General features: G+C 35.3%; 3 protein-coding genes across 8 annotated transcripts in view; 1 reads left to right on the plus strand and 2 right to left on the minus strand.

Moving 5' to 3' along the window:
* LOC105210126 (PH and SEC7 domain-containing protein) overlaps positions 1-19,934 on the minus strand; it is a 53,819-nt gene extending 33,885 nt beyond the window's left edge. For 2 of the 6 annotated variants that reach the window (XM_029038934.2, XM_054225874.1), the window contains exon 1: positions 18,147-19,826. In XM_029038934.2, the coding sequence (XP_028894767.1) occupies positions 18,147-18,281 (135 nt within the window). In that variant the 5' untranslated portion in view covers positions 18,282-19,826. Of the gene's footprint in view, positions 1-18,146 lie in introns of all 6 variants that reach the window. The other 4 variants (XM_054225873.1, XM_054225872.1, XM_054225871.1 and 1 more) reach the window with 4 other exon arrangements.
* A 2,574-nt stretch (positions 19,935-22,508) lies between these two features.
* On the plus strand, positions 22,509-24,385 carry LOC105210125 (CDGSH iron-sulfur domain-containing protein 2 homolog). Its single transcript, XM_011180897.3, has 3 exons — positions 22,509-22,740; positions 23,349-23,566; positions 23,635-24,385. The coding sequence occupies exons 1-3, from the start codon at positions 22,644-22,646 to the stop codon at positions 23,719-23,721; spliced, it is 402 nt and encodes a 133-aa protein (XP_011179199.1). The 5' UTR covers positions 22,509-22,643; the 3' UTR covers positions 23,722-24,385.
* On the minus strand, positions 24,158-26,133 carry Ef1gamma (elongation factor 1-gamma). Its single transcript, XM_011180899.3, has 3 exons — positions 25,973-26,133; positions 25,682-25,831; positions 24,158-25,546 (listed from the first exon to the last, which is right to left on the minus strand). The coding sequence occupies exons 1-3, from the start codon at positions 25,982-25,984 to the stop codon at positions 24,425-24,427; spliced, it is 1,284 nt and encodes a 427-aa protein (XP_011179201.1). The 5' UTR covers positions 25,985-26,133; the 3' UTR covers positions 24,158-24,424.
* Positions 26,134-26,401: the final 268 nt, after the last annotated feature.

Below are 26,401 nucleotides of genomic sequence, written 5' to 3' on the forward strand. Positions count from 1 at the left end.
TATACTGATCCACAGATCTTCCTTTCCACCTTCTATAATATTTGCTTGACCACCTACATACGTCGCAAGTATCGATGCCAACCCAACAAAACCACCTTTCTTCCTGCGTGCAACATTTTCATGTCACTGCGTCCCTATTACGCGTAAACGCAACTGGATTCTACACAAAAGAAAAGCTTCCATTTTCATAGCAAAAACCGACCATCCTTTCACCCTTTACTTTAGCATGTGGCAGCCGGTGATTGACAGAGTGTGACGGCTGTTGTAAATCCACCATTTGATGGCCGACTTTAGACGCGTGATCTGCGCTGGTGCGCTTGGCTGCGTATGCACCAATGCTTTTTCGCATTTTTTCTGTCAAGTCAACACACAAAGTAGGTTGCAATATTGCCACATAACTTTTTGCCACACTTTGTTCCGAGTTTTTTTTTTTGGTTTTTGTTTTTTTTTTTTGTTAGAACTCTGCAAGCCACTCTCTACTAGTACAAGTACATATTCACCACTATCATTTACGTTGGTGAAATATTGGCTTTTGTTTTGCAAAGTTCTTCCGGTTTTGTTGTTATTGCTGCTATCGACAACATTTTCAAATTGTTAGCTCACTTCTTGAAGCGTTACAATGAAATTGACTTTTTTAAGTAGTTTGTTACTTATCGACAATTTTCTTACAATACACGATATATACAAAGAAATTCATAGGTAAATATGTTTGTTTGAATGTATGTGTGTATCTAATGTTGCACATAGTGTGGCACATGCCAACAGTTCACAACTGCTCGCTAACTACCTCCCGGCATTAAGTTACACGCTAAGAACTATTGCAATTTGGCTTGAACGTCTGCCATTTGTAGGCGTGTGTGCTTAAGTGTGTATTGGTAAAGTGGCTGCACCAAAGCGAATTGAAATTGCACGCAAACTCTGATGAACGCTTACATACATATGTACACTCTTTTCTCCCTACATTTATGTATGTATATGTATGTGTTGCAGTGGTTGTAATCGCGCTTTTAACTTCTTAAGCGCAGTGTGGCGTGACGACGCCACTGTCGCGAGGCAGTCAGCAATCACCAGCCAACAGCATGTGGCACCAGCTTAGAGAGGAAAAAATGCACCCCAAAGTTATGTGTAAACGCCGCTGCGGTGCATCCGCTGGGTAGCATAGTCGCCCGCAGTAAGTCATTTTGCACCGAATGATTACACGCTTCAAGGAATTGTGCTTTGAGTTTGGCGCGCTCGGTTGGTTGAGGAGAAATTAGAATTCGCTATTAAGATAGGGCCCGGCTTGCAACATTAGACGAGGTCATTTCGATAGGGCGATGGATTTCGGAACGAAAAATGCAACGTTGAAGTCTAAATGCAATTCTGCTGCTGTTAACATTCGTATATGAAGCCAATAAAGAAAGGAGAGCTTTGTAAAAACCTAAATACAGTTAAAGAACGGCTTGAGAAATGACATTTTCTACTTCCACTCTTCGAAGCTAAACTACATTAAGCCCATAAATCTTCTTATTCTTAGTTGGCGTAAGAACCGCTGACGTGATTATAGCCGAGTATACAACAGTGCGCCATTTGTTGCTCCTGCTGGCAGTCTGACGCCACTTGGAAATCCAAAGTGCTGTCAGGTCTTTCTCCACTTGGTCTTTCCAACGGAATGTCTTCCTCGGCTACCACCAGCGGGTACTTCATCGAACACTTTCGAAGCTGGAGCGCTTTCGTCCATTCGAAAAACATGAGCTAGCCAGCGTAGCCACTGTCTTTTTATTCGCTAATGTTTAAGGGACCGTAAATCTTCCGCACCATAAAGCAGTACGGGAGAGATGAGGGAATTGTAAAATTTGGTTTTTGTTCATCGAGAGAGGACTTTATTTTTCAATTACCTAGTCAGTCCAAAGTATCACCTGTTGTCAAGAGTGATTTAGCGTTAGAGCCCAAAAAATATAAGACAAAAATTATCGAAAATTTATTTTATTACAAGACCTCAAGAGCTAGTCATCTCAACTTATCGAATGGATAACATCTTTCTTGAACTTTGACCTCAAAATGGTTTTAGTAGCTTTTACCGGTTCGAATTTACAAGCAAAGTAACGAGTAATCACTTTATCCCTCACGCCACAGAAAATATCAAGACAACGCACGAAACACTCACATTTCCAATACACTCTCTCCGATTATATGTAGTATCAGTAATTATCGGCTAAAATAATAAAAAAATTGAGTAGAATAAAAACGTTTCAATGAAAAAATCACTGACTTATCAGAATGACCGCTTTTTTGTAGCAAGAACGCACACCCTTTTCGTGGATGAGCCAGCGCATTGAAGGCGTTCTAATTTCAGCGGTCACATAGGGCACACATGGAACTCACTATCGTGTTAGTTAGCCCGTAGATAATGGCTGCCACAGCGGTATTAAATGAGTATAACACTTATTTCATTAAGATATTTACTTTGATTGAAGTTGAAAGGCATTCAGCGATACATGCACATAGAATATATACGAATGTATGTAAACAAATTAATTAATTGAGGGTAGAGAGCAATGCAATTATTCGCAATAGTTAAGAATGTGAACATTATAGTTTTTACAAGAACGCGTAGTTTAATGCCTGCATTTGTGTATATACATATACAACTTTTGAATTGCAAAAGCAGTTGAAATGCTATTTTAGCCTCATTACTCATACTCAGTGGACTTTCAGTAAACATCTTTCGAAGACTTTAACTATGAACATGACAGTCAGTGTTAAAAAATCTAAAATAATTTCTGAGAAATGGAAAATTAAATGGATTTTATACTTTATTTTACTTCTTCAACCATTCAGCACTGTTGGCATTGCATTAATCTTATCTCTAGAGATATTTTTGTTTTATTTACACTTACTTTTGGTATTATTTTTTTTAAGAGTAATGTGTGCAATATTTATACAAAACAGCTTTTGTAAACAAATTAAAGATTTGCATAATTTTGCATTTTAACAATTTAAGAAGAAGTCCAATAAATGATATTTTCAAATTTCGCATTTGTATGACACGCGTGCTAGCAAAAAATTAAATCGAATAACCACGACGAAGTGGAGTCTCTCAGCAAAGGAGGTGGTTTGGCTTTACGAAACCGTAGTTAAGCCGACAAAATTACAATCGCAAAGGACTCGCTGGAACGAGTGCATAGAGCGGCTCTTATTAGCATCTGTGAGGCACTACAGACTACACCGATAATGGCATCATCCTACATATAACCCCCATTGACATAGCGGGTATTCGTATTGAACGTGAGACACTCCGAAATTCTTGGCTGCTTCTTCGACTGGATCCCAAAAAACTTAGAACTTGGAAAACTCGCACGAGCTCGGTAGGCGGTGGTTACGGAACAGCACTTGCGTGACTGCGAGATTATTTTGGCCCAGAGTGGATCGCAATGATAGGGGTTCTTACTGGACACTGTCCAATGGGCTCACATGCCGTGAGGTTAAACATCTTTCCTTCAGGATGCAAGTTGACAATGTTCATGGAAGAAGGCGGGATTAAAACATCTAGACACTTTTTCCTTCACTTTGCTAGACTGAGGCTCAAATATCTCGGCAGCACTAGTTTCAACGAACCAGATGAACTGGCTGGTTTGGATATTAACCGGAGAACATCAAGCTGCATACTAAAAAAATAGAAGCATAAGCCCTGGATGTTTGACAGGCAAAGGCAAACTAAACTACTATAGGTTAATTTAGGTTAGGATATAAGCAGCACTCAAATTTGCGCAAAGAACATACATTTTAACTTTTTCTCAGCTTGATAATTAGTTTTTCCAAAAACTTATCACTAACCGAAGCGACATTCAAAAAGGAAATACGAGTATACACGCTTCCGCCAACCAACTATTGAAAAGGAATAAGTAAAAGACAACAACAACAAAAAAGCACAAAAATAGAAGTATTGACATAGCAAACAAGGAAAGTGACACTGGAAATCCGATGACAGGCGCTTAAAATTACAAATTGGCACGTGGGCGAGCAATAGACGACAGGGGCGGATATGAACTTAGATATAGTATAATCGCGCTGGCGAAGTAAGAGTAGGAGAATGGCGCAAATGCTTAGCTAAGCAAGCCAACAACCCGTAAGTTGACAACTGCTGGCGACTACAACAACATACTGAGTGTACAACAAAGAACAAAGCCAATGATTAGTGCATTGAGCGCGACGACAAAGCAGCTGGAGAGTGAGCGCAGAAAGGGCGAAAGTTCATGAAAAGTTTGCGTGTTGCCTGCGTGTTTGGCTGTGTGTATGTGTATGTGTGCAACGTCAACAGCGCGTTTAAAACATACTCAGTTGACATCCGAACTAAATACACAAAGTAAATTCACTTTAATTCAATTAAAAACTACAATTTCAATTAGAAGCATAACAGCATTAAACACATTTATGTTGCTATTGTTTTTGTGATCGCATATGTACATACATACATATATGTATGTACTGTGTATACGCTATACATTTAGTACGTGCGCGTGTGCTTTGCTTGATGACGTTTTTCCTGAATAGAAACTAAAATTAGATTAGATGAAAATACAACAACATACCGTAAACCAAGTGAAAAATACAACTACAACAACTACAATAAAAAGTTGAAAGCAACGCATTCTGCTGCTGGTAGTCAAAATACGAAGCAGCTGGCCAAGAATAAGAAAACAAACAAATTTTTTGTGATTCGCCAACAATAACAATTACAAAAAAAAAAAACATAACATAAACAACGAAAATGCACACTTGCCAACACCTAGAATAGCAGAAGAAATATAAAACGATGAATTTCAAAAAAGCAACAAATTCTACCAAAGAGTCAACGAACAATTGTCTGTCGCTTTGTCTGTCCGTCCATCCATATTTATCTATTGTGCGCCACTGTTGGCATGTCTGCTGCTTGGCACACCTACTAAACAATACGTAAATATGTATGTGTGTACATATGTATTTGCCACTGTGTATGCAACCAACTGCTGTCTGCTGCGTTTCCATGCATGCAAGCTAAGTATGCGCTGGCGTATGAGTAACTATTGTTGGCGTTAGTCTCGGTATGATTATCAATATGAACGTTTGTGTGTGTGTAAGAGTGGATGTGTGTGTGTGTTTGTGTGTCTTACTTGTTTGCTGCTTTCTTACTATTATTGCTGTCTATTATTATTGCCTTCGATACGATTTAACGCTATTCAACGGCAAGTCATTATAGTTCAAGTACATTAATGTGCTCGCACAGCCTTACAGAAGCTCGCACAAACACATATACATACATACACTTACAATCTTATATAGTTTATTGTTATTGAAGAAAATTTGTATTTATCATACGAACTGAGTATGTTAGTTAGTCTGTGTGTACACATTTGCATATTAATAGTTGTTAACGCATGACTGAAGCACTAAGAGCAATGCCTTATAAGAAAGAGCGCGCACAAAGCTAGTGACTAAGTATTGTGTGCGTGTGTTCAAGTGGGAGGAAGTTGAGTTCTTTGCAGACACCTTAACTATGTACAATAAAGTACTTATGAATGTTAAGTGGCGTATTTTTTGTAATAGGGAGTTAAGAATGTTGCGTATAAGATATTTTCTAATATGCTTGTGATTTTTATATATATAATCATATGAAGATTTGTATATCTTTCATTGTGTAGATAAATAAACAAGCCTCATTAGGAATTATTATTAAATTACAAAAAGAGGTTAGATTCGTTTTGAGCAGGTGGTTGAATAAAGTGTAGAACAGTTGTACAGTACATTAAATACTTCGGACAAACAATTTTTTTTTTTTGGTTCAGAAAATATGTCCAAAGGCTTTAATTAGAAAATGTTTTAGAATAGAGCTGCTATTATTGCTTAATATTTCTTAAATTGCTATTGCTCATCAAAACCCCTTTCGTTATTTCTTTTAGCTGAGTGATTCATTAGATAATTTATGTATTTTAGACAAAGGCTGTCAGTTTTTTTAGTATATTTTGCCTTAGATAATCACGTATTTTTCACGTTTCAACAAGTCTTCTAGCAGACTGTTCATAGGATGTTTCTTCCATATGCCGGGCTTGTAGAAACTTTGAAATTTTATAAAATGGAACAAACTTACTATGCTAGGATTAAAATGTATAGGTTATAATTTTAGCATATTAGAAAATCTATAATATTTTACTTGTACACAATATATAATGTAAAATTTATGTTTTTCAACCTTTAACAGCCATTTGAGACAATACATGTCGCGTATATGGCTTGCGATGGATATAATAAAAAATTAAAAAAAAAAACAATATGACAATACACTCTTAATAAAAATTAATAGAAACTCGAGAAGCTCAATTGAACGAAATACATATGTAGACATGTACATATATATTTTATCGCTGCACAGATACCCACAAATAATTTGTAATAATTGTAGACGTCGACGGGTAATTCACAGTTCTGTGCCTACTTTTTATGAGTTGGTTTTATACTACTGCATTTACGTACATATCTACATACTAATTGACGCCCACGACGTTTGCAAATTGACAAATAAATTTCGAACTTAGAAATTAATGAAAAAGCAGGTCAACAAATGTGCAAACAGCATCGAAACAAATATTTAGAAAGAAATAGAAGAAAGAATAATTAACTACAAGTAGACAAACTTAAAAGCAAATAAAATGCTCGTAACTAATAACAATCTAGAAACAATGTATCGCAGCAAACGTAATAAAAGTTAGCAATGTGAAATGGAAAAAATAGCTGGCGCAAGAAATTGGAACATTTAATGGCAAATAAACATATACACACGCTGTAGGTAAAATTTTCTGTGTTTTCCTTGAATAAATGACGCTGCTATATGTATGCATGTACGTATAATCGTCTTAACGATCTTTCAGCCGGCAGCCAATACAGAAGTTAAACTGTAGGAGCAGTAAAGCGGCAAAGTATACAGTTGTATAGTTGACTTATGCATTTTACGTAATTTAAACATTGCGAATAACGCAAGCAGTATATGTATAAGTAGAAGTCTGGCAAGATAATCGGAGCACCAACATAGTTGAGAAATTTTTGTATCTATTTAATTTTTTCCTCAAGCGTGGATTAGAGTGTTAAGCTTTCAAATAAGGATTCCAACATTTTTTAATTATGCTATAAAATATATATGTAAATAAAAACTTTATAAATTTTTTATTTTTTTTTTATGTATTTACTTTAAAGATTATTTTTGCTAATTTCAGCTAAATCTTACTGCTCAATAAATTTTTAAATAAATATTTTCAATTTTTTATTATTTCACATTTTTTCCAATTAGTACAAGTATACCGACGTGCAATTGGGCTGGTATTCACTTAATCGGTTCCTTATACACTTAGGTTCAGCATTCCGGCAGGGTATCTGTGCAAGCATAAAAGCGAGCACGTTAAATTGTTTATGGTAAAACAAGAAACAATAATAAACAAAACTCATACAAATGTGCATTCATAAATACAACACAAAAACTATAAATGTACATATATACATCCATATAGTGGTAATCCAGTCAAAATTAATCGTCGGAAAATGCATTTCGTTTATGTTTAGCTTTTCGATTCTCACACCACTCACGTGCCGCTACGCATTATTGAGTGAAAACAGGGGGTAAGATGAATAAATTTATGCATGTTTGTTCACAAATAATTTGCCAAAAGTATATAGAAATAAAAAATTCCTAAAAAATAATATGTTTCCAAGTTTACATAAATAATACAATTATTTGAAAATAAAAGCGATAAGAAGCGTACTCGTACTTAAAGAGAACAGATATTATTAAGTAATTTCAACATGATCTTGTCCGGGTCAGCAGAATCAACACCGAAGACAAATCATAATAATTAAGTCTACAGATTGAATAAACTCATTACAAATAAAGAAAATGACGCAAATGTTCAGAAATTAAAAATATCCACTTTAATTAGTAATAATTTATACATACATACATATGTTCCGATAAACATAAATTTATACGAATAGAAGCATATTTTAAGCAGACGATTTTGTGACGAATGCATTTGAATTTATTGAAAAAATTATATTATTTGCAAATATTGGAAAAAGAGCCAAACATCTGTTCGCAGCTTGAGCAGCATTTTTACTACGTTGTGTGCCTTTGAAAGACTACACACAAGTGCTTACTGTGAAGAATAAAATCCTGACTGATTAAGTGATGATATGAAAATTAAAAAAAAAAAACGTACAAAGCTGTTGAAAGCTCAACTATTTTTTTATTTTTAACAATTATTGAATATAATAAATTGTAATAAATATAAGATAAAATTAAGATGTTTACAAGCATTTTTTCTTAATTTTTCTTAAACAAAACAGTAACTTCTTTCGTACGCTACCTTTTATAAACGACTGACATCGGAAAATTCACTGCGTTGTTACATTGCAGAAATCCATAATTTGTTTGAAACCTTTTTAGTAACTTAATAATTTAAAATATAAACTTTTTATCCACAAAACATTTAGATATTATTTAAAATATTCCGTGTATTATATTATAAATATTATATGTATATTTTCTCCAATTCTGAGATATAAGATTTCATGCTTCATATTCTCATGTTTTCTTCTTTTTTCAAACGCTTATCATTTTTAACGTCAGAAGATAATAATAAAAATATATTTATGCATGTGCACCTCCAAACATGCGAATAAATACAAAGAAATTTTTTCGGGGTTACCCTATACCTTAAGTTTAAAATATTAAATTTTAGCGGAACATATTTTGATTTCCATTATTTATGCACTTGCACATACATATAAATTTCGTGACATGATAGCTAATAAATGTTCACAAGATAAACAGAGGGGATGGGGTCATATGTAGAAGTTCACGCAAGTGAGGAAAGTTTCTGATTGCCATTCACTTGGGAGTGGCCAGGAACGATTCTTTTGCATATGACTCAAGCAGCTCACGACTTCCGGTTTTAGACCAAGTATCCCCTGGGTAGCTAACAGACATCCGTTTGGAGGCGAGCTAAAGTGAGAAGGCGAAGCCCGCTTGTGCGGTTGTGCGTAGGGCTTGGGACCCACCACATAAAAACGAATAACCAGTGAATAAGAAACACAGGCCTCGGATGAGAAACCCCCCTTTTGATGACGACCACGGCAAACGTATAAAGGACTATGATTTGAGGGCATGCACCTGGAATGTCCGGACTCTTAATTGGGAAGGTGCCTCTGCCCAGCTGGTTGATGTCCTCATACAACTAAAGGCTGACATCACCGCCGTCCAAGAAGTGCGATGGACGGGACAAGGACGGAAGAAGGTGGGTCCTTGTGACATCTACTACAGCGGCCATATAAAGGAGCGCAAATTCGGTGTTGGATTTGTGGTGGGAGAGAGACTACGTCGCCGAGTCCTGGCATTCACCCCGGTGGATGAACGTCTTGCCACAATCCGCATCAAAGCGAGGTTCTTCAACATATCGCTGATTTGCGCCCACGCCCCAACGGAAGAGAAGGACGATGCGACCAAAGATGCTTTCTATGAGCGCCTAGAACGCATCTATGAGCGCTGCCCCCGCCACGATGTCAAAATCGTGCTTGGCGATTTTAACGCCAGGGTGGGTAAAGAAGGTGTCTTTGGCACAACAGTCGGAAAATTCAGCCTCCATGACGAAACATCGCCAAACGGCCTGAGGCTGATCGACTTCGCTGGGGCCCGAAATATGGTTGTCTGTAGTACCAGATTCCAGCATAAAAAAATTCATCAAGCAACGTGGCTGTCCCCTGATCGAAACACGCGCAATCAAATCGATCACGTTGTGATAGACGGAAGACATGTCTCCAGTGTTTTAGACGTGCGTACGCTCCGAGGACCAAACATTGACTCGGACCATTATCTAGTAGCAGCAAAGATACGCACTCGCCTCTGTGCAGCAAAGAACGCCCGTCAACAAACACAAGGAAGGTTCGACGTCGAAAAGCTGCAATCACAACCGACAGCCGAACGATTTTCTACTCGACTTGCACTCCTGCTCTCGGAGAGCACTCATCAGCATCTCGATATAAGGGAGCTGTGGAACGGCATCTCAAACTCATTGCATACCGCTGCAGCCGAAACAATTGGTCTCCGGCAACGCCAAAAAACTAGTTGGTACGATGAGAATTGTCGTTCCGCAGTGGAGAGAAAACAGACTGCCTACCTCGCAACATTGCGATCGACCACAACACGTTCGGGGTGGGATAGATATCGAGAACTGAAGAGGGAAGCGAGACGCATTTGCAGACGTAAAAAGAAAGAGGCCGAAATGCGTGAGTATGAAAAGCTTGAAAAGCTGGTCGACATGGGTAATGCTCGAAAATTTTATGAAAAGATGAGGCGATTAACAGAAGGTTTCAAGACCGGAGCATTATCATGTAGGGACCGAGAAGGTAATCTGGTAACGGATGTCCAGAGCACACTGGGATTATGGAGGGAACACTTCTCCGACCTGCTCAATGGCAGTGAATGTACAACACCAGGAGATGGCGAACCCGATTCCCCAATCGATGACGATGGAATAGATGTTCCATTACCCGACCATGAAGAAATTCGAATAGCAATTACCCGCTTGAAGAACAACAAAGCGGCGGGGGCCGATGGATTACCGGCCGAGCTATTCAAATACGGCGGCGAAGAACTGATAAGGTGCATGCATCAGCTTCTTTGTAGAATATGGTCGGAAGAAAGCATGCCTGACGATTGGAATCTTAGTGTGCTCTGCCCAATCCATAAGAAGGGAGACCCCACAATCTGCGCCAACTACCGTGGTATAAGTCTCCTCAATATCGCATATAAGGTTTTGTCGAGCGTATTGTGTGAAAGACTAAAGCCCACCGTCAACGAACTGATTGGACCTTATCAGTGTGGCTTTAGGCCTGGAAAATCTACAATGGACCAGATATTCACCATGCGCCAAATCTTGGAAAAGACCCGAGAGAGAAGAATCGATACCCACCATCTTTTTATCGATTTTAAAGCTGCCTTCGATAGCACGAAAAGGAGCTGCCTTTATGCCGCGATGTCTGAATTTGGTATCCCTGCAAAACTAATACGGCTATGTAAGCTGACGTTGAGCAACACCAAAAGCTCCGTCAGGATCGGGAAGGACCTCTCCGAGCCGTTCGATACCAAACGAGGCTTCAGACAGGGTGACTCACTATCGTGCGACTTCTTCAATCTATTGCTGGAAAAAATAATACGAGCTGCAGAACTAAATAGAGAGGGTACAATCTTCTACAAGAGTGTACAGCTCCTGGCGTATGCCGATGATATTGATATCATCGGAAGCAACAACCGCGCCGTTTGTTCTGCGTTTTCCAGACTAGATAAAGAAGCGAAGCGTATGGGTCTGGTGGTGAATGAGGACAAGACGAAATATCTCCTGTCATCAAACAAACAGTCAGCGCACTCGCGTCTTGGCTCCCACGTCACTGTTGACAGTCATAACTTTGAAGTTGTAGATAATTTCGTTTATCTGGGAACCAGCATTAACAACACCAACAATGTCAGCCTTGAAATCCAACGCAGAATCACTCTTGCCAACAGGTGCTACTTTGGACTGAGTAGGCAATTGAAAAGTAAAGTCCTCTCTCGACGAACCAAAATCAAACTCTATAAGTCGCTCATTATTCCCGTCCTGATGTATGGCGCTGAAGCGTGGACGATGACAACATCCGATGAGACGACTCTTGGGGTTTTCGAGAGAAAGGTTTTGCGCAAGATTTATGGTCCTCTAAACATTGGCAACGGCGAATACCGCAGACGATGGAACGATGAGCTGTACGATTTATACGACGACATTGACATAGTTCAGCGAATAAAAAGACAGCGGCTACGCTGGCTAGGTCATGTTGTACGGATGGAAGAAAACACTCCAGCTCTGAAAGTATTCGATGCAGTACCCGCTGGAGGAAGCCGCGGAAGAGGACGACCTCCACTCCGGTGGAAAGACCAAGTGCAAAGTGACCTGGCTTCACTTGGTGTTTCCAGTTGGCGCCAAAAAGCAAAAAGGAGGAATGAGTGGCGCGCTCTGGTGGATTCGGCTATAATCGCTTAAAGCGGTTCCTACGCCAAATATATATATATATATAAGATAAACAGAGCATTGTTATTTATATTTTGTTTTAGACTTTTCCTTTGTTATGTGGCCATTGACAAGGTCAGACACTTAAATATTTGGCAAATAGAATCCTACAAATTGACTAACACCAACAAATAAATACGTACATACATACATATATGCACATAACATCAAAATATTATTAATTTTTAACATTTCAATGATGGATTTCGACAATTGAAAACTTTTGAATTGTATAGTCTTGCGACCACGCACGCACATTTCCCCATCGCATTTACGGCGCTGTGGCCTTGAATTGACTAACAAATATGGAGAAAATTTCGTGGATTATACCCGATATTCGAACGCACACAAAATAAATAAGCAGAAAATGTTTACCATGGCATCGTCGTTGACAGGTGCGAAGCAACAACCTTTTTCACAACAAAAAATAAAGAAAAAATATAAATTATACAAATTGGTTTCGCAAAATCGAAAACAAACAGCAACTCGCTTTCTTACAGCTAAACTTTCATTATTGTAATGCGTGGCGTGCGCACTCATGAAGTAATGTAATGAAACTGGAAAACTAGATATTTCATTTTTAATTTTTTGCATGAATTTTTCATTTACCTATTGTATATAAATATATGTACATATGTATCAAATGTGTGTGTGCAAGAATGTTGATTGTTTGTAAGTTTTAATCTTTTTTAATAGCAAATGATAATGACAGCAGCCGTTGAAGATAGCGACAAGAAACAAAGTTATTTTTATAAGCAGGCGTATGCACACATGTGTATTTATGTACATACTTGCGTACACGTAGATACATATATGCAAGTTAGTTTGTTTATTCGCATAACTGATAGACATAAATCAATTGGCATTACAACTGAAAGACAAGATGACAGTTGCATCAAGGGATATACATACATACATACATATACGCATATTTCTGTTTTACAGTGCTTTGTACATTCGTATTCAGTAATAAGTCACAGCACGTACTGCGACGTAAGTGACGAGTAACGAGTAAATACTGCAGCGATCACAATGGAATAATATGTATATGCGTGTGGTTCGTAAGTGCAGTGGGAATAAATGTCAATGAATAGCAGAATATTTGCAATTTCAAAGAAGGCGGTGGGTATGTAGTATGTAAAATCATCGTAGCATGATTAAATAAATTGATAATAAAACACACTTATGTAAATATATAATTAATAGCAACAGCAGCAATACGTATACAGTAGCAATAAAAAAAATTACGACTATTGGTACGTCAATTATTGATCATGAAACTACCAGTAAGATCATATTATTTTCACCGGTCAAACATAATGAACCAAGCATTTGTTGAAAAACGAATAACCAATGTTTAACGTTACTTATGGATATACATACATATATACCTTAATTGTATATACAAACATTTATCACTGCAAACAATTAAGAGTCAATGGACTACAGCTAGAATGTTAGAAAGATAGTAATATAAACATAGAACGTGACTTGTAAGCATTTAAAAATGGAAATAGTGTGTTTAAGCAAATAACTCAAGTAAAAACGAATATACATATATAAAAAGGAGAAAAAAGGCATCAATAGCAAATATTATAATTATACCAGTTCGTGTTGTGTATGGGAAATAAGCTAAAAAAAACGCTGGAAAACAAACTATGAAGTGAAAAAAGGTACATAATAAACAGAAATCGAAAAATTAAGTTACGATATACCTGTAACAACCAATGTTGCACATGCATGTGTTTACTTCAAAAGCGCGTTATGTTCGGTGTTCGCCACAAAAATGGAAAAAGTGCGAAACAGAGAATAAAAAATGTGTTTATTTCAAGGAGTTTTGAATTTAATATAACATACATGTGCATACAATCGGTACAGACGACTCACCAATATGCAAAAAGTGTCAAATTATTTCATTTTTCCAATGATTTTCATTAACTTTTTTATTCAATTATTATAGTGTAAAGTTGTCATGTAGTGATATTTGGTAAATGCTTCTAAGCAAAAAAATATGTAAATTCTGGGCACGGAAATAACCAAAAATGTAATCGATATGAATTTGAATCTAGTTTCAGATTGTTAAAAAAAAATAAATTCTCATAAGAAAGTGAAAGGAATGCAATTTGTACGGAATGGCTTTCCAAAAATTGAACCTTTGGATAAACCTTGCAAAATGTACAAAATATTGAATGTAAACTTTGCAGTTAAAACATCAACACTCATAATTATAAAATATATCTAAACAAAACTCCAAAAGTTTAATATTATGTTTTATACAATTGAGATACAAATTTAAAGAAATTAATAAAAATATATACAAACATACATTAACATATGAAAGCCGATTTTTTCCACCCAAATAAACGAACGCATCGTGGAAACGGGGTAGTTTACAGTCATAATAAGTGGGCATATTGCGGCAATTAGCAGATAACCTGAGTGCGCACAACGACGGCAACGACCATGAGATGTACTTATAAATTTGTATATGTATTTGTATATATGTATACTATAATAAGATAAGATTTCTCAGATGCAGTTCACTCGGCTATACCTCTAAAACAGCGTAAGCTCTATCAACAACCGGCTGATTCGAGTCTTATCAGCTGATTATTAGTGATCTTGCTAATAATACTTTATATAGAGATCATATGGGTACATATGTACAATATATGTATACTAATTTGCAATAACTAATTAGTATTGTATTTATGTATATATTGTATTTCCAATTGAATTTCTAGTTTCTAAATTTGTGTTTCTTAGCGCATTTTTTTTTTGCTACAAATTTAATAGATTCCACAACCAGTTGATGTATGTACATATGTATGTCTGGCAATTAATAACGCTGTTGTTTGTTGCTTGTTGTCGCATTGCCGGTTGTGCACGTTTTGTTAGAAAATTTGCTTACAAATGAGTCTGGTTAAACGTGAATATTTGTATTATGTCTATACATGAAACACTGAAATAAATAAACCAAATAGAAGACGCTCTAAAGAAACTTGCTTTGAACGGAATTGGAAATTTTAATATTTTATGAGCACTCTTTAATTATTTGTTTGCTTCGTCGACATAAATGAGCGCTTTCTTTGACCCTTTATGTATATTTATCTATTTTCTGGTCACATTAGTTTTGCGAATAGATTTGGATTTTTTTCTTTTTTGAAATAATTTTTCTTTGTTTTCGGTTTTAGTCATTTATGTTGTCTAGTCGTGGAGCGTTTTAGTATTATTAATGTATTTATATATGAATGAATGTATGCACACATGTGTTTTCAAATTACTTCACCAAAACTGCTACTCTTCCTTCTTCTGTATATACATATGTACGTATGTTCATATGTTAGTATGTTAGTCATGCGAGCAGCCGCGTTGTTGTGTATTTTTTTATTTATACCCATTATCTATTTAACGGCAAGCCGGTATTAACCAGTTAGCTTAGACGTAATCGCCAACACACTTTGCCATCAACTCTATCGTCGCTACAATCAAGGCGACACGACGAGTTTGCGCACCCAATAAACAAAGAATGAAAACCATAGCACAAACAAGGAAAGATAGTACAATACATATTAATAATAAGAAGCGATAGGTGCGCAAAATTCGAAAATTAGAAGTATACACAAATGACCCAAAATAAGAAACCATCAGGAGGAAGTTTTTAAAAGAAAATTGTAGAAATATTGCAACACTCGTAGAATTTAAAGAATCAAGAGGTCCAGACTTTTTAGATACACACATTTTTTTTTTTTTTTTTTTTTCGAAGATCAAACTTTGACACTTCTGCCATATAAGTTTGACGAAAAAGTTATATATACCATTGAATTAAATGAATTTTTTCAAAAAGTCCTTTTTTCCAACTTCGAATCCAAATATTTCGATTTTGATGCCAAATTCGACTCAATTGTGATTTACTTATGACTCAATCTCCCGGAAAATATATGCCCAGCAGAGTGTGGTACAATGTAATAAATGAACATAAAGAAGCAAAAATTAAAGTCTATTGTCTTTATGTTTCGAAGTGAACAACGAAAAGCGTATTAATAAACTGCTACTTATGATAACGATAAGATACTTTCCTAATAACGTACATCGTGTATTCGAGAAAGTTGAAAGGTGTCACAATAATATTATTTTTAATATTAATTACTTCTTCATAATGTTTATTGTATATAAACAGTTTGTATATGTACATAAGTATGTGCAAATATATTTATAGTAATTTCGAATTCGCAATATTTACAATAAAACCAATTAGCAATGTCAATAACATTTGTTCATAATTTAGAAGTGTTATAAATCATTTAAAAGGCAAATAATAACACAAGTATAAATAAATCTTTACTCACACCTTTAAGGATGTGATAAAAATTTATATTATTTAAAGGTAGATAAACAACATTATGAGTCATAAATTATTAAAAAAAGAATTGTTATAATTTAAGAGGTAAATCTAACTCCAACAATTAGATTTTTATGAAATTATGTTTGTATGTATTTATTTAAAAGTTTAATATTTTATGAAGCTATATTTTTTCTTTAACCTTCTAATCACAGTGCACTATCTTGATATTGAGTATTGATTTGATTTTTATTTAAAGTAATAATAACACTATCTGAAATTGCTCCTTTGTCGAGTCCATAAAAAATGTTTTTATTTTCTTAACAATCGATAATCAAGCATTTTAATTAACAACTCAATACAATTCACACTATTTAATAACTCAACATCAATAAATACCTTACGAATTGAAGTGGGGACACTTAAGCGACTGATGCGGTAAAAGCTCACTATGTATGTACATATGTATGTTATAAATATATGATTGGTAATCAGAATGTAGTCTTTTGATAGCATAAAATACCTGGTACATTAATTAGTATAACTCTTAATGGAAATAAAATAATGAAAAACAAACTTCGTTATTAATTAAAATTTGAGATAAATTGTAAAAGGATATTCGGTTTGTTCAGAAATATTTACCGAATTTATTTTTCGAATATAAAAAAAAATAATATCAGAATATTTTCTCTTGTAGTTATGTTATGCACATCGATTGCATTATTCCTAAACTAAAAAGTGATATTTTGCATGAGCAACACATATTTAACCACTTCAGATAATTATACATACGTGATTAAATTTAAACTATGCACTAATTAGCTAATTGATAGTTTTGAATTAATCGCTCAGTAAAGTGTACAATTATCTATATAGAGATGTGTATGAAATTTTAGCAAGCAATAACAAAGTATGTCATAAATCGATACTGCCTACCGTTTAAAAAACGACTGAATATTAAAAATTATATGAACGTATTGGAATTACAAAATTTGTAATTTTTCATGTTTAAAGTAGTCAACAAAGAAAATATTATGATATCAAATGCAAAACAATACAACGATACAGTTTGTTTGCAAATTTTTTGAATTGTGCGAATAACAATAGAAATATAGTAAACTAAAATAGAAACCACACCCTAAGAGATAGCAAAAATAAAAATATCTTGATAAAGAATATTGTCTCGCGCAATTTAATTCAGAATATTTCCAACATACCACTTTCGTTTCCCAATGTGGTCATTTTATTTTTTCTACTTCTAATTGGAAAGTATACAATAATAACAAGTGCTTTGCAACAACAAAACAAAAGACAAGTGACAACACATTGGCAGTCATACAGTTGGTAGATAACAAAATAGAAAAAAAAAGAATTCCATAGAGATGAAGTCATTTCAAGCAAAATAATACACACTCTAAAAAAAGCATGAAAGGGGGATTGAATTGAACAGTAGAAAATTCGCAAAGGCAAAGTGGTTGTGCATAATTCAAGAACCAGGAATAAAAAATACATTTGCACATGTACAAAAGTCATACATGTATTATATACGTATGCGTAATATTTTTCCACAAAATTTAAGAACTCCAGATTTTATTTGTAGGATATGCATAGGACATTTCATTACAAATTTAAAAACGAAAGTGTACGAACAAAACTTACATACCTACTGCAAATTTGAAAGTAAAAAAATCAATTCTACTTACCGCACTATCGGCGGCCGGTGAATTCTCGTGTATTTCGTATATTACATGCGGCGGTCCCGTGGTGCCCAACAGCGAAAATCCAAAACCGGAATGCTCATTGCGCCGCAAAACCACTTTCAGTTCCTCGGCGGCCATTATTATGCCGCAACTGAAGCTACTATTGCCGCTGTTACAAATTCAACGTTGTTCTCCAACTGCTCAAGTTGCTTTTGTTATTTAAGATGCACAAAAACGGACTGTTGACCAATGCACAAAGAGCAATCACAATACTGAAGAAGCGCCTATTTAATTCGTATAGTAAAAACCGAACGTTTTAACCACTACTTGATGTTGTTCAACTTTATTGTTTTTTAAATTTCTATTTCGACTACATTCACAAATGGGAAACGACATTAGTGGTTATAGTTGTACAATTTGGGCCCATGAAATTTCTAATATTTTTATGCAACTTTACAATTGCAACAATAACTTTATCGTGTGCGCTGCTGCTCAGCGCTTCCTGCCTGCCGCCTGCTTTCGCGTTCCGTTTACTTCATTACTATATTTCATGCATTTTTCTAAAAGTTCTTCACAACATAAGAAACTTCTTTATTGAGCTCTACTAGCATTCACTGCCACTAACTTGGCTATTTCTTTCTTTTCTACGTTATAATATTTCGTGCTGATGAATTCGTAGTGCTTGACTGGATTTTTGGGCTTGGTCACACTGCTGTCGACGTCACCGACGATGTTGCTGCCAGCAACGTTGTTGATGTCGTCGACTTCGACGACGACGTTATTTAGGTAGCCGGCAGCGAAAAGCCAATAAACGTCTTGTTGCTTTTCTTTCTTTCCACTGTTTCTCCAAATATTACACCGCTTTTGTTGCGCACTCTTTCGCGGCGAACAAACACAAACACCGAATTGTATGAAAGCAATGGCGCATCGTAGTGGCTGTTGAAACTTGCCCACCTCACTTGTTTATTCGTTTACTTTAAAGGTTTTTCTTTTTGCTTCACTTGAAAAATATATAAATTGAGACCATTGAAATTGTAATGATTACTATACGTTTTAGGGCTGTGTTACAATATTATTTTTTTCGTTTTTCATTTATATTATTTACTGTTTCCATTATATGGATGTAACCTGCAAGCTTTGCACTTTGACTCCCTATACAACATATCGTATAGTTTCACTAAATTTCTTTATTTTCACACATATTACATATAGCTGCACGCACATTGAAAAAACGTCACTTCTTCACTTCACTATACAAAATCTTTTGGCGAATTAATAGCTCCCAATTTAATTCATTTTGCACAACAAATTTCAATGGGTTTACTTCTTCACTATTACTCCGATTGCCGCTGTTCGTGTCGATTTACTGTTTGGCTGAAGAAGCGTCGTCGCCTGCTCGCTGTCGACTTCAGCATAACGTCTCAGTCGCCGTCAAAGTTGAAATTTTTCAGTCCGTAGTACGCGTCGTATCCTGCTAATTCACGAAGGCCACAATATTGAATTTTTTCATTTATATTTCGTGAATAATCTATTTATTATAGTTAAACTTGTACCTAAAAGAAAATATTCATTAAATTCGTTATGTATTTTCTTTCTTTTTACACACTTCACAGATTTTAAACCACTGAATTCGGTATGCGTACGCGGCGTATAGTAAACACCTTTGTCGTTGTGTTATATTCAACTTCTTTGACAGAAATGGCGCTGCTTATTTCGCAGCCGCGGCCAATCGGCAAAATTGCTGTCGTTGCATGGATTATTCAGTGTTGCACAAAATGGTAGCAAAAGCGAAGTAAGTTAAATTATAAATTTCATAATTCAATAAATAATTAATAGAAATATTATTTAAATAGATCAAAAACATATGTTTAAGAATTGTCCAACTTGAAATATAATGAACAAAGAATTAAATACTGATATGTTTTTATTTGATCAAATACATCAAAATTTCCTTTGAGTAACCCTGTATCATGTTAAATTTGAGAACAATGTAAAAACGTCAAAATAAAAAAGGATACAATTGTTTATGATTAGCGGTATTTAAGATCTAGAGATAGAAGATGGATATATTTAATATCTCTCAATAATTTTAAATGATAAAATTAAAATTAAATTTACTTATTTATATTTGGAAATTCATATTTATGTGAAGATAAAATAGTTGTTGAGTATGTATGTATATATCTATATATATTATATAGTGTGAAAAATTATTCTAATTGGATAAAGGCAACCGCGAAAACTTAAAACAAAATTTGGTTATGTGTCAAACGTCAAAATCAGAAAACCAGCACAGAGAACGTGTAATATAGAGAAGGTTCATGGTGTGCCGATTGTCAAAGTGGTCCTCTTTTCGCAGGGGTACTCGCCAAGATGAGCGTGTTTCACCACAGAAAATTATTAGCGTGTTTCACCACAGGTTTAACATCAGCGCACTCGAAAATAGCAGAATTGAGCGGTTTCAGTGTTAAATGAGAAAAATTGTGTTAATTTGAATGTTAATAACTGTACGCTTACAGATTCGCTTATATACAGTGCGCAAACGACTCGCTATATAATTTCATTTACATTTAATATCAAAATACATACGTATATATGCAAAACTTTATGATTTATTCCATAAAATGCTTTGAAGTATATAATGAAATAATTATTTTATATACATATGTTAAAATATAATATAATTATATACTGCATACATATGAATATTTATTTTCTTTGGTTATTAAAAGTTTCGATAATATACCAAAAGAATAAAAGTTGGCGCATAATTTGTAATTATGTGTGCATGTAAACAAAATCGAAAGAACCATACGCATAATGTGACCCTCATGGTTTGTTGTAAAATCTTCGTTGCCACAGACAACGAATGGCCGCAAATTGTGATTTTTTGTTCTCAAGTCAAAGCAGTGTCGCACGTTCGAAGGGAAGGGGTCCAGGTCCCCAACTCATGTTATCGTTTGAATTTTTATGTCTTGATTCTTAAAGAAATCAGTCGTAGTACATTGAAATATGGCATAATACATTGGTAGAATATTTAAATACATTTAATTATTTGTATTTGCTAATTGTAGGTCAATACTATACAATACATAATTAGCGCATTTATAATTAGGGAGGGATCACTTGAAACGCCTCTGTAAAGCTCGATGTGTCGAAGGTTTGATGGCCGCCTGCGCGACGTCAAAACGACGCAACATTGCGTTGTTGGTAGAAAATCGGCTTGTCGTAAATATGTATGAATATGTATGAGCATGCAAACATATCGACATAAATTTTTGCGAGCCTCAAATCAGAATTTTTGCTGAAAAATATTTTAAATCGACTCAAGGGCTATGTTGGCATTTTTGTACCTAGGTTTTTGCGATGTTGTAAATTTTCCTTCTGGAGGGAACATTAGAAAAATCTTCAATTTATGATTTTTGTCATCGTCGCGAAAAGCCGTTTGTAGACATGGCATGCGCAGGGAGGTGTGTATGGCGTTGCTTTTATGAATGAAGCAACTTTGCCAAGTGAATGTGCGCTTGCGTTCATGAATGAAAATGGTTTTGTTGTATGTACCACAAAATTTGGCTTCGTTGATTGGCTGCCATATTGACTTGTGATGCTGCTTATGCGTTTGAGGCGCTTGTTGTTTTTGTAGAAAATACTTTTGATTTTTTGTAATGGTGACAAACTTACGTGTACGCATATGCGAATGTAAGTTTGTGTATGCATTACTTGTTCGTCAATGACATACAAACATATTTATGTATATGCATATGTAACAATGTGTGCATATGACCTTCACTGATAAGTGATAACGAGACAATACGAATTTTGGAAGATGTCCATACATATGCATCTACATATGTATGTATGTACGTAAGCGCTTTTGTATATATCTAGGTATACACATGTATGTATATACAAGTCTCATATAATGAAATATGTAGTTAATTTTAGTATTGTAAGAAATGCATTTAATATAAAAATAAAAACATTTTTTATGAAAGTAGGTATATTATTTTAAAACATTACATTCATATGTAGGTCCGTTTAAACATGCCGACAAATATGCCTCTGAAATCGCATAATTTATTTGAATTGAATAAATTTTGCATGCAGTCATAAATAAATATCATATTAGCACATATGATTGCATATAAATGTATCAATATATAAGCAAACGGGCTAACATTCCGATATAATAGAAATGTAAATCTCTGAGCATATTTTATATTTAATGCTCAGCAATGTTAACGTGACGCTGTTAAAATTTCTCCTTCCGAGCTGGCTGAGGTGAAACACGCTCATCGTGTTTTGTTAGATTTTGACAATTCACACGCTGGTCCGCAATTGGACCTTCTCTATATTACACGTTCTCTGATACCAGTCGGCTGGTTGACATTTGATGTTCCCTTTGATTTTATAGTGTATTGTCGAGTAGAAACGTGAAGCACTGAAAGTGATTAGGACTAGTTTAAACATAAAAAGTTATTTGGCAATTTATTAAACAAAATGCAGGCGGTTTCGGGTTTAGTGAAAACAACAATTCCAGACTACTTGTCAAACTTGCCAATCCCCGATTCCTTCACGGGTTGGTTTAAATTGTCATGTAAGTAATGCAATTTTGTCTGCAGTTATATGTTGAACAAATCTATTTGGGTGAATGAGAAAATATGGTCCATACTTGCAGTATAAAGCGATATGAGGTCAGGGATTTTTTGAAACTAATATTACGATTTATTGCACTTTTTCTTATAACTATACGTAACATCGCTCTACTGACTTGTTTTCATTTATTCTCCTACCTTAACGCGTAAAGTGCATTGAATGTCACAGATTTGTATTTACACTTTGTGATTATGCAATAGTTTTTAGAAGCAAATACACTGTTGCTAGTAATCAAAAAACAATAAAAATTATAATACATAATTTTAATAACACCTGCAGATGTGAGTATTTGTTTATCATATCCACACATAATTATTTAACACTGTTTTAAGAAATGTATGTTCTGTACTTTGTGCCAACGTAGCTGCTCAAATTTCGAATTGATTGTTTTTAAATGCGCTGTGAAGTACTTTTGCATTTATATGCACTTTAATTAGCACCTGCAGGGGTCAAATTATTTCTAGTATTTATCTCATACATATGTATATTCAAGAATTTCTTTTAGGTCCCACTAACAATTTTATTTTTTGTTCTTTTGTGTGAAAATAGTTAAGGATTGGTTGGCGCTCGTTCCACCCACTGCCGTTGTTGCTGGTCTTGGCTATGTCTCATATTTAGCATTTTGTCCAGCCGCACGAAAGGGCTGCAGCGGTTCGGGTCGCTGCAACCAATCTATACGCAAATCGGAAGCTAAGGTGGTGGACATGATTGACATTGAAAATATTGCCGAAAAAGCAGCATTTTGCCGTTGCTGGAAAACCAAGAACGTAAGTTAATTAGTAATTTTTAATTCGTGATGATTGATGGGCAACAACTTTTGAAATTAATTGTATAGTGGCCCTATTGTGATGGCAGTCACGGCGAACATAACAAACAGACTGGAGATAACGTTGGACCTGTTGTTTTACAAAGGAAGAAGTAAGCTAGCGTCCCGTTCGTTGTCATCGATGATAGCGGTATTCCACTGTTGTTGGTTCTATTGTGCCAACCGATACCAAGGCAAAATATACGGAATTATAGAGAGCATTACAATAATACTTAATTGAATTTGATATTAGCAGTTGGTTTATTATTTTCTAACTCTCACTAAACGCATTTCTTTGAGCAGTAAATTTTAATGAACCGTTTTGTCAAATGACTTCCCTTTAAAAATTAGTTTAAAATTTGCTTTGAAAGCATGTTAAGCAAGATAAAGTTGTCCTATAATATTGAAAAAAATTTGCTAATTATACAATAAATTGTAAACAAATTATTGAAATAATGAAATTGTTTGTTTCAACAAAACACGCTAATCGACAACCATGATTCACTTTATATTTTGAAAGACACTTTGATAAATGAAGCTAGCGCAACCAAAATATTTTTTCAAACTTTTATTAAAAAAGAACAGTATTTGTTTAATATAAATAATATTTTCTCAGCTGGCTGTTTTGAGTTTGCTGCACTTATAAAAAGAAAAAACCTACGAATGTTTATTACAAAAAGGCTTGATTTTCGTGAGCTTATAGATTTATTTTCAGGATGGCTGATAGGGTTTAGTCGGTTAACTTTAAATTAGGACACATTTGGTGACACAACTACTTATTGATGCTGAAATCTCAATTATGTATGACGTAGTCCTCCATCTATTTGAAGATTTTACCCTGGTTGAATTTGCGACCATCCTTATCTGTGCCAGTCCATGAGAAGTACTGTTGAACCAATTTCTTGGTTTCTTCGGAGCTGGCATCAAGTTTCTTCCACGAGTAGCAGTCGTAATCGATTTGCCAATCGGGTGAAAGTGGGAAAGCCAATTCTTGTCCGCGCCACACCCAAACTCCGGAGATGGTGCTGTTGTTGTCCTCACCGAAGAGACATACTGAGGCAAAAGCTTGCTTACGCATCTTATCCAAACGTTGGAACATACCAGTGATGAGATTGCATGACATGAATACCTTGCTCAACTCTTCATTGTATTTGTATTCTCCGAACCAGATTGAATAGTTTTCTGGATCGAATTTTTGCCAGAAATAAGGAATGGACACAGATTCATCCTCGTTGGAGTAAGAACGTTTGAAGTCATCAAAATTGAAGGTTCCTTTGGGCAATAAATCGAAGGGATCCTTGGACTTGGGTTCAGCCAAAAGTGCTTCCTCAGCAGCATCTAATTCCTCCTTGGGTTCCTCCTTCTTCTTTTCTTCTTTTGGCTTCTTCTCTTCCTTTGACTTTGCTTGTTGTTTCTTATCGCTAGCGCCGCCAGATTTACCAATGAATTCAGCATATTTCTTGGGATCAAATACGAGAGCTGTCTCACACAAAGAGTAGTTCTTTACAACAGCCTTTACTTGTGGCTGGTTGAGGATGGTCACGAACCAACGGTTAACATTACCGAATTCAGCGCGTACTTTTGGTTCCAACACATACTGATACAAATGCAACAGGCTGGTGAAGACGACGATGTCAGCTAGTGTGATACGTTCACCGACCAGGAACGTGCTATTTAATAGCTTGTTGTTCAACACACTCAGAATAGCGGAGGCATCCTGTTTAGCGGTGCTGTTCTTTTGTTGTGGCATAATGCCCAACAGTGGGAAGACCCAAGAACAGGAGGCTGGGACAATCTCATTGTCAGCATAAGACAACCACTGCAATACTTCAGCCTGAGCTAATGGGCATTTACCGCCGCGCAACTGTTCATTAGCTAAATAGAAAGCGATGGCATTCGACTCGGACAAGTACTTGCCTTCAGCTGTTTCGAAAGCAGGCACCTAAAAAAATTAGTTAAAAAAAGAAAGAAGTGCGTATGAGTAACATTCCGATGTTGTTGATGACGTGTGCAGACACAACCAGCCAAACAAGTTAGTTCTACACATTGCAAATTTTTTGGCGTTAATAATCCTTACCTTGCCGCTGGGGAACTTCTTCAGAAATTCGGCAGATTTGTTGGTCTCACCGAAAACGAAGTTTTCGGCTACTTTCACCTGAGCTCCAGAGTACTGGGCAGCGATGAGTGCCTTGTACGCACGGAAATTTTCTGGGTAGGTATAAAGCGTCTGCAAACAAAAAATTTCACACAAATATTATTTATATTACTGGAGTATAAGGATTTATCTAGTTTTTCGACAAGTTATTTGTTTATAAAATATAACGATGTTTCAGATATTTGCAAATAATATTTGCGAAAATTTACTTACGCCTGTCGCCATGATTTCTACTTGCCGGAGAGAAGGAAGAGTGACAGTAGCCGGCGCACCGTTGACATCTATCAAAGGAATTGGACATAATTTGGGAGTTGCCACTTAAATGTTTTAAAGTTTTTATTTATTTTTTCAAAACAAACTTTATTAAATTAATTGTCTATGACAATGAGATGTACTCAATTCTCAAAAATCAATTGTTTTAAATAATTTTAAAATATTTGGAGTTCAAGAAATAAGTATATATATAAATAAGTACTGGGTTATTTTAAGTTTCGTTATATGGCCCAAATGTTTTTGCTTATAAAAAAAGTTCATAAGAGATCATCCAAATGTCGCATTAAATCAATAATTAAATAAAAAGAACTTATTTTAATTAAAGTAATTATTAATGACGGATTTATAACGAAATCTCATTTAATTCTC

This window comes from Zeugodacus cucurbitae, chromosome 2 (assembly GCF_028554725.1).
Source record: "Zeugodacus cucurbitae isolate PBARC_wt_2022May chromosome 2, idZeuCucr1.2, whole genome shotgun sequence".
Lineage (NCBI taxonomy): Eukaryota > Metazoa > Arthropoda > Insecta > Diptera > Tephritidae > Zeugodacus > Zeugodacus cucurbitae.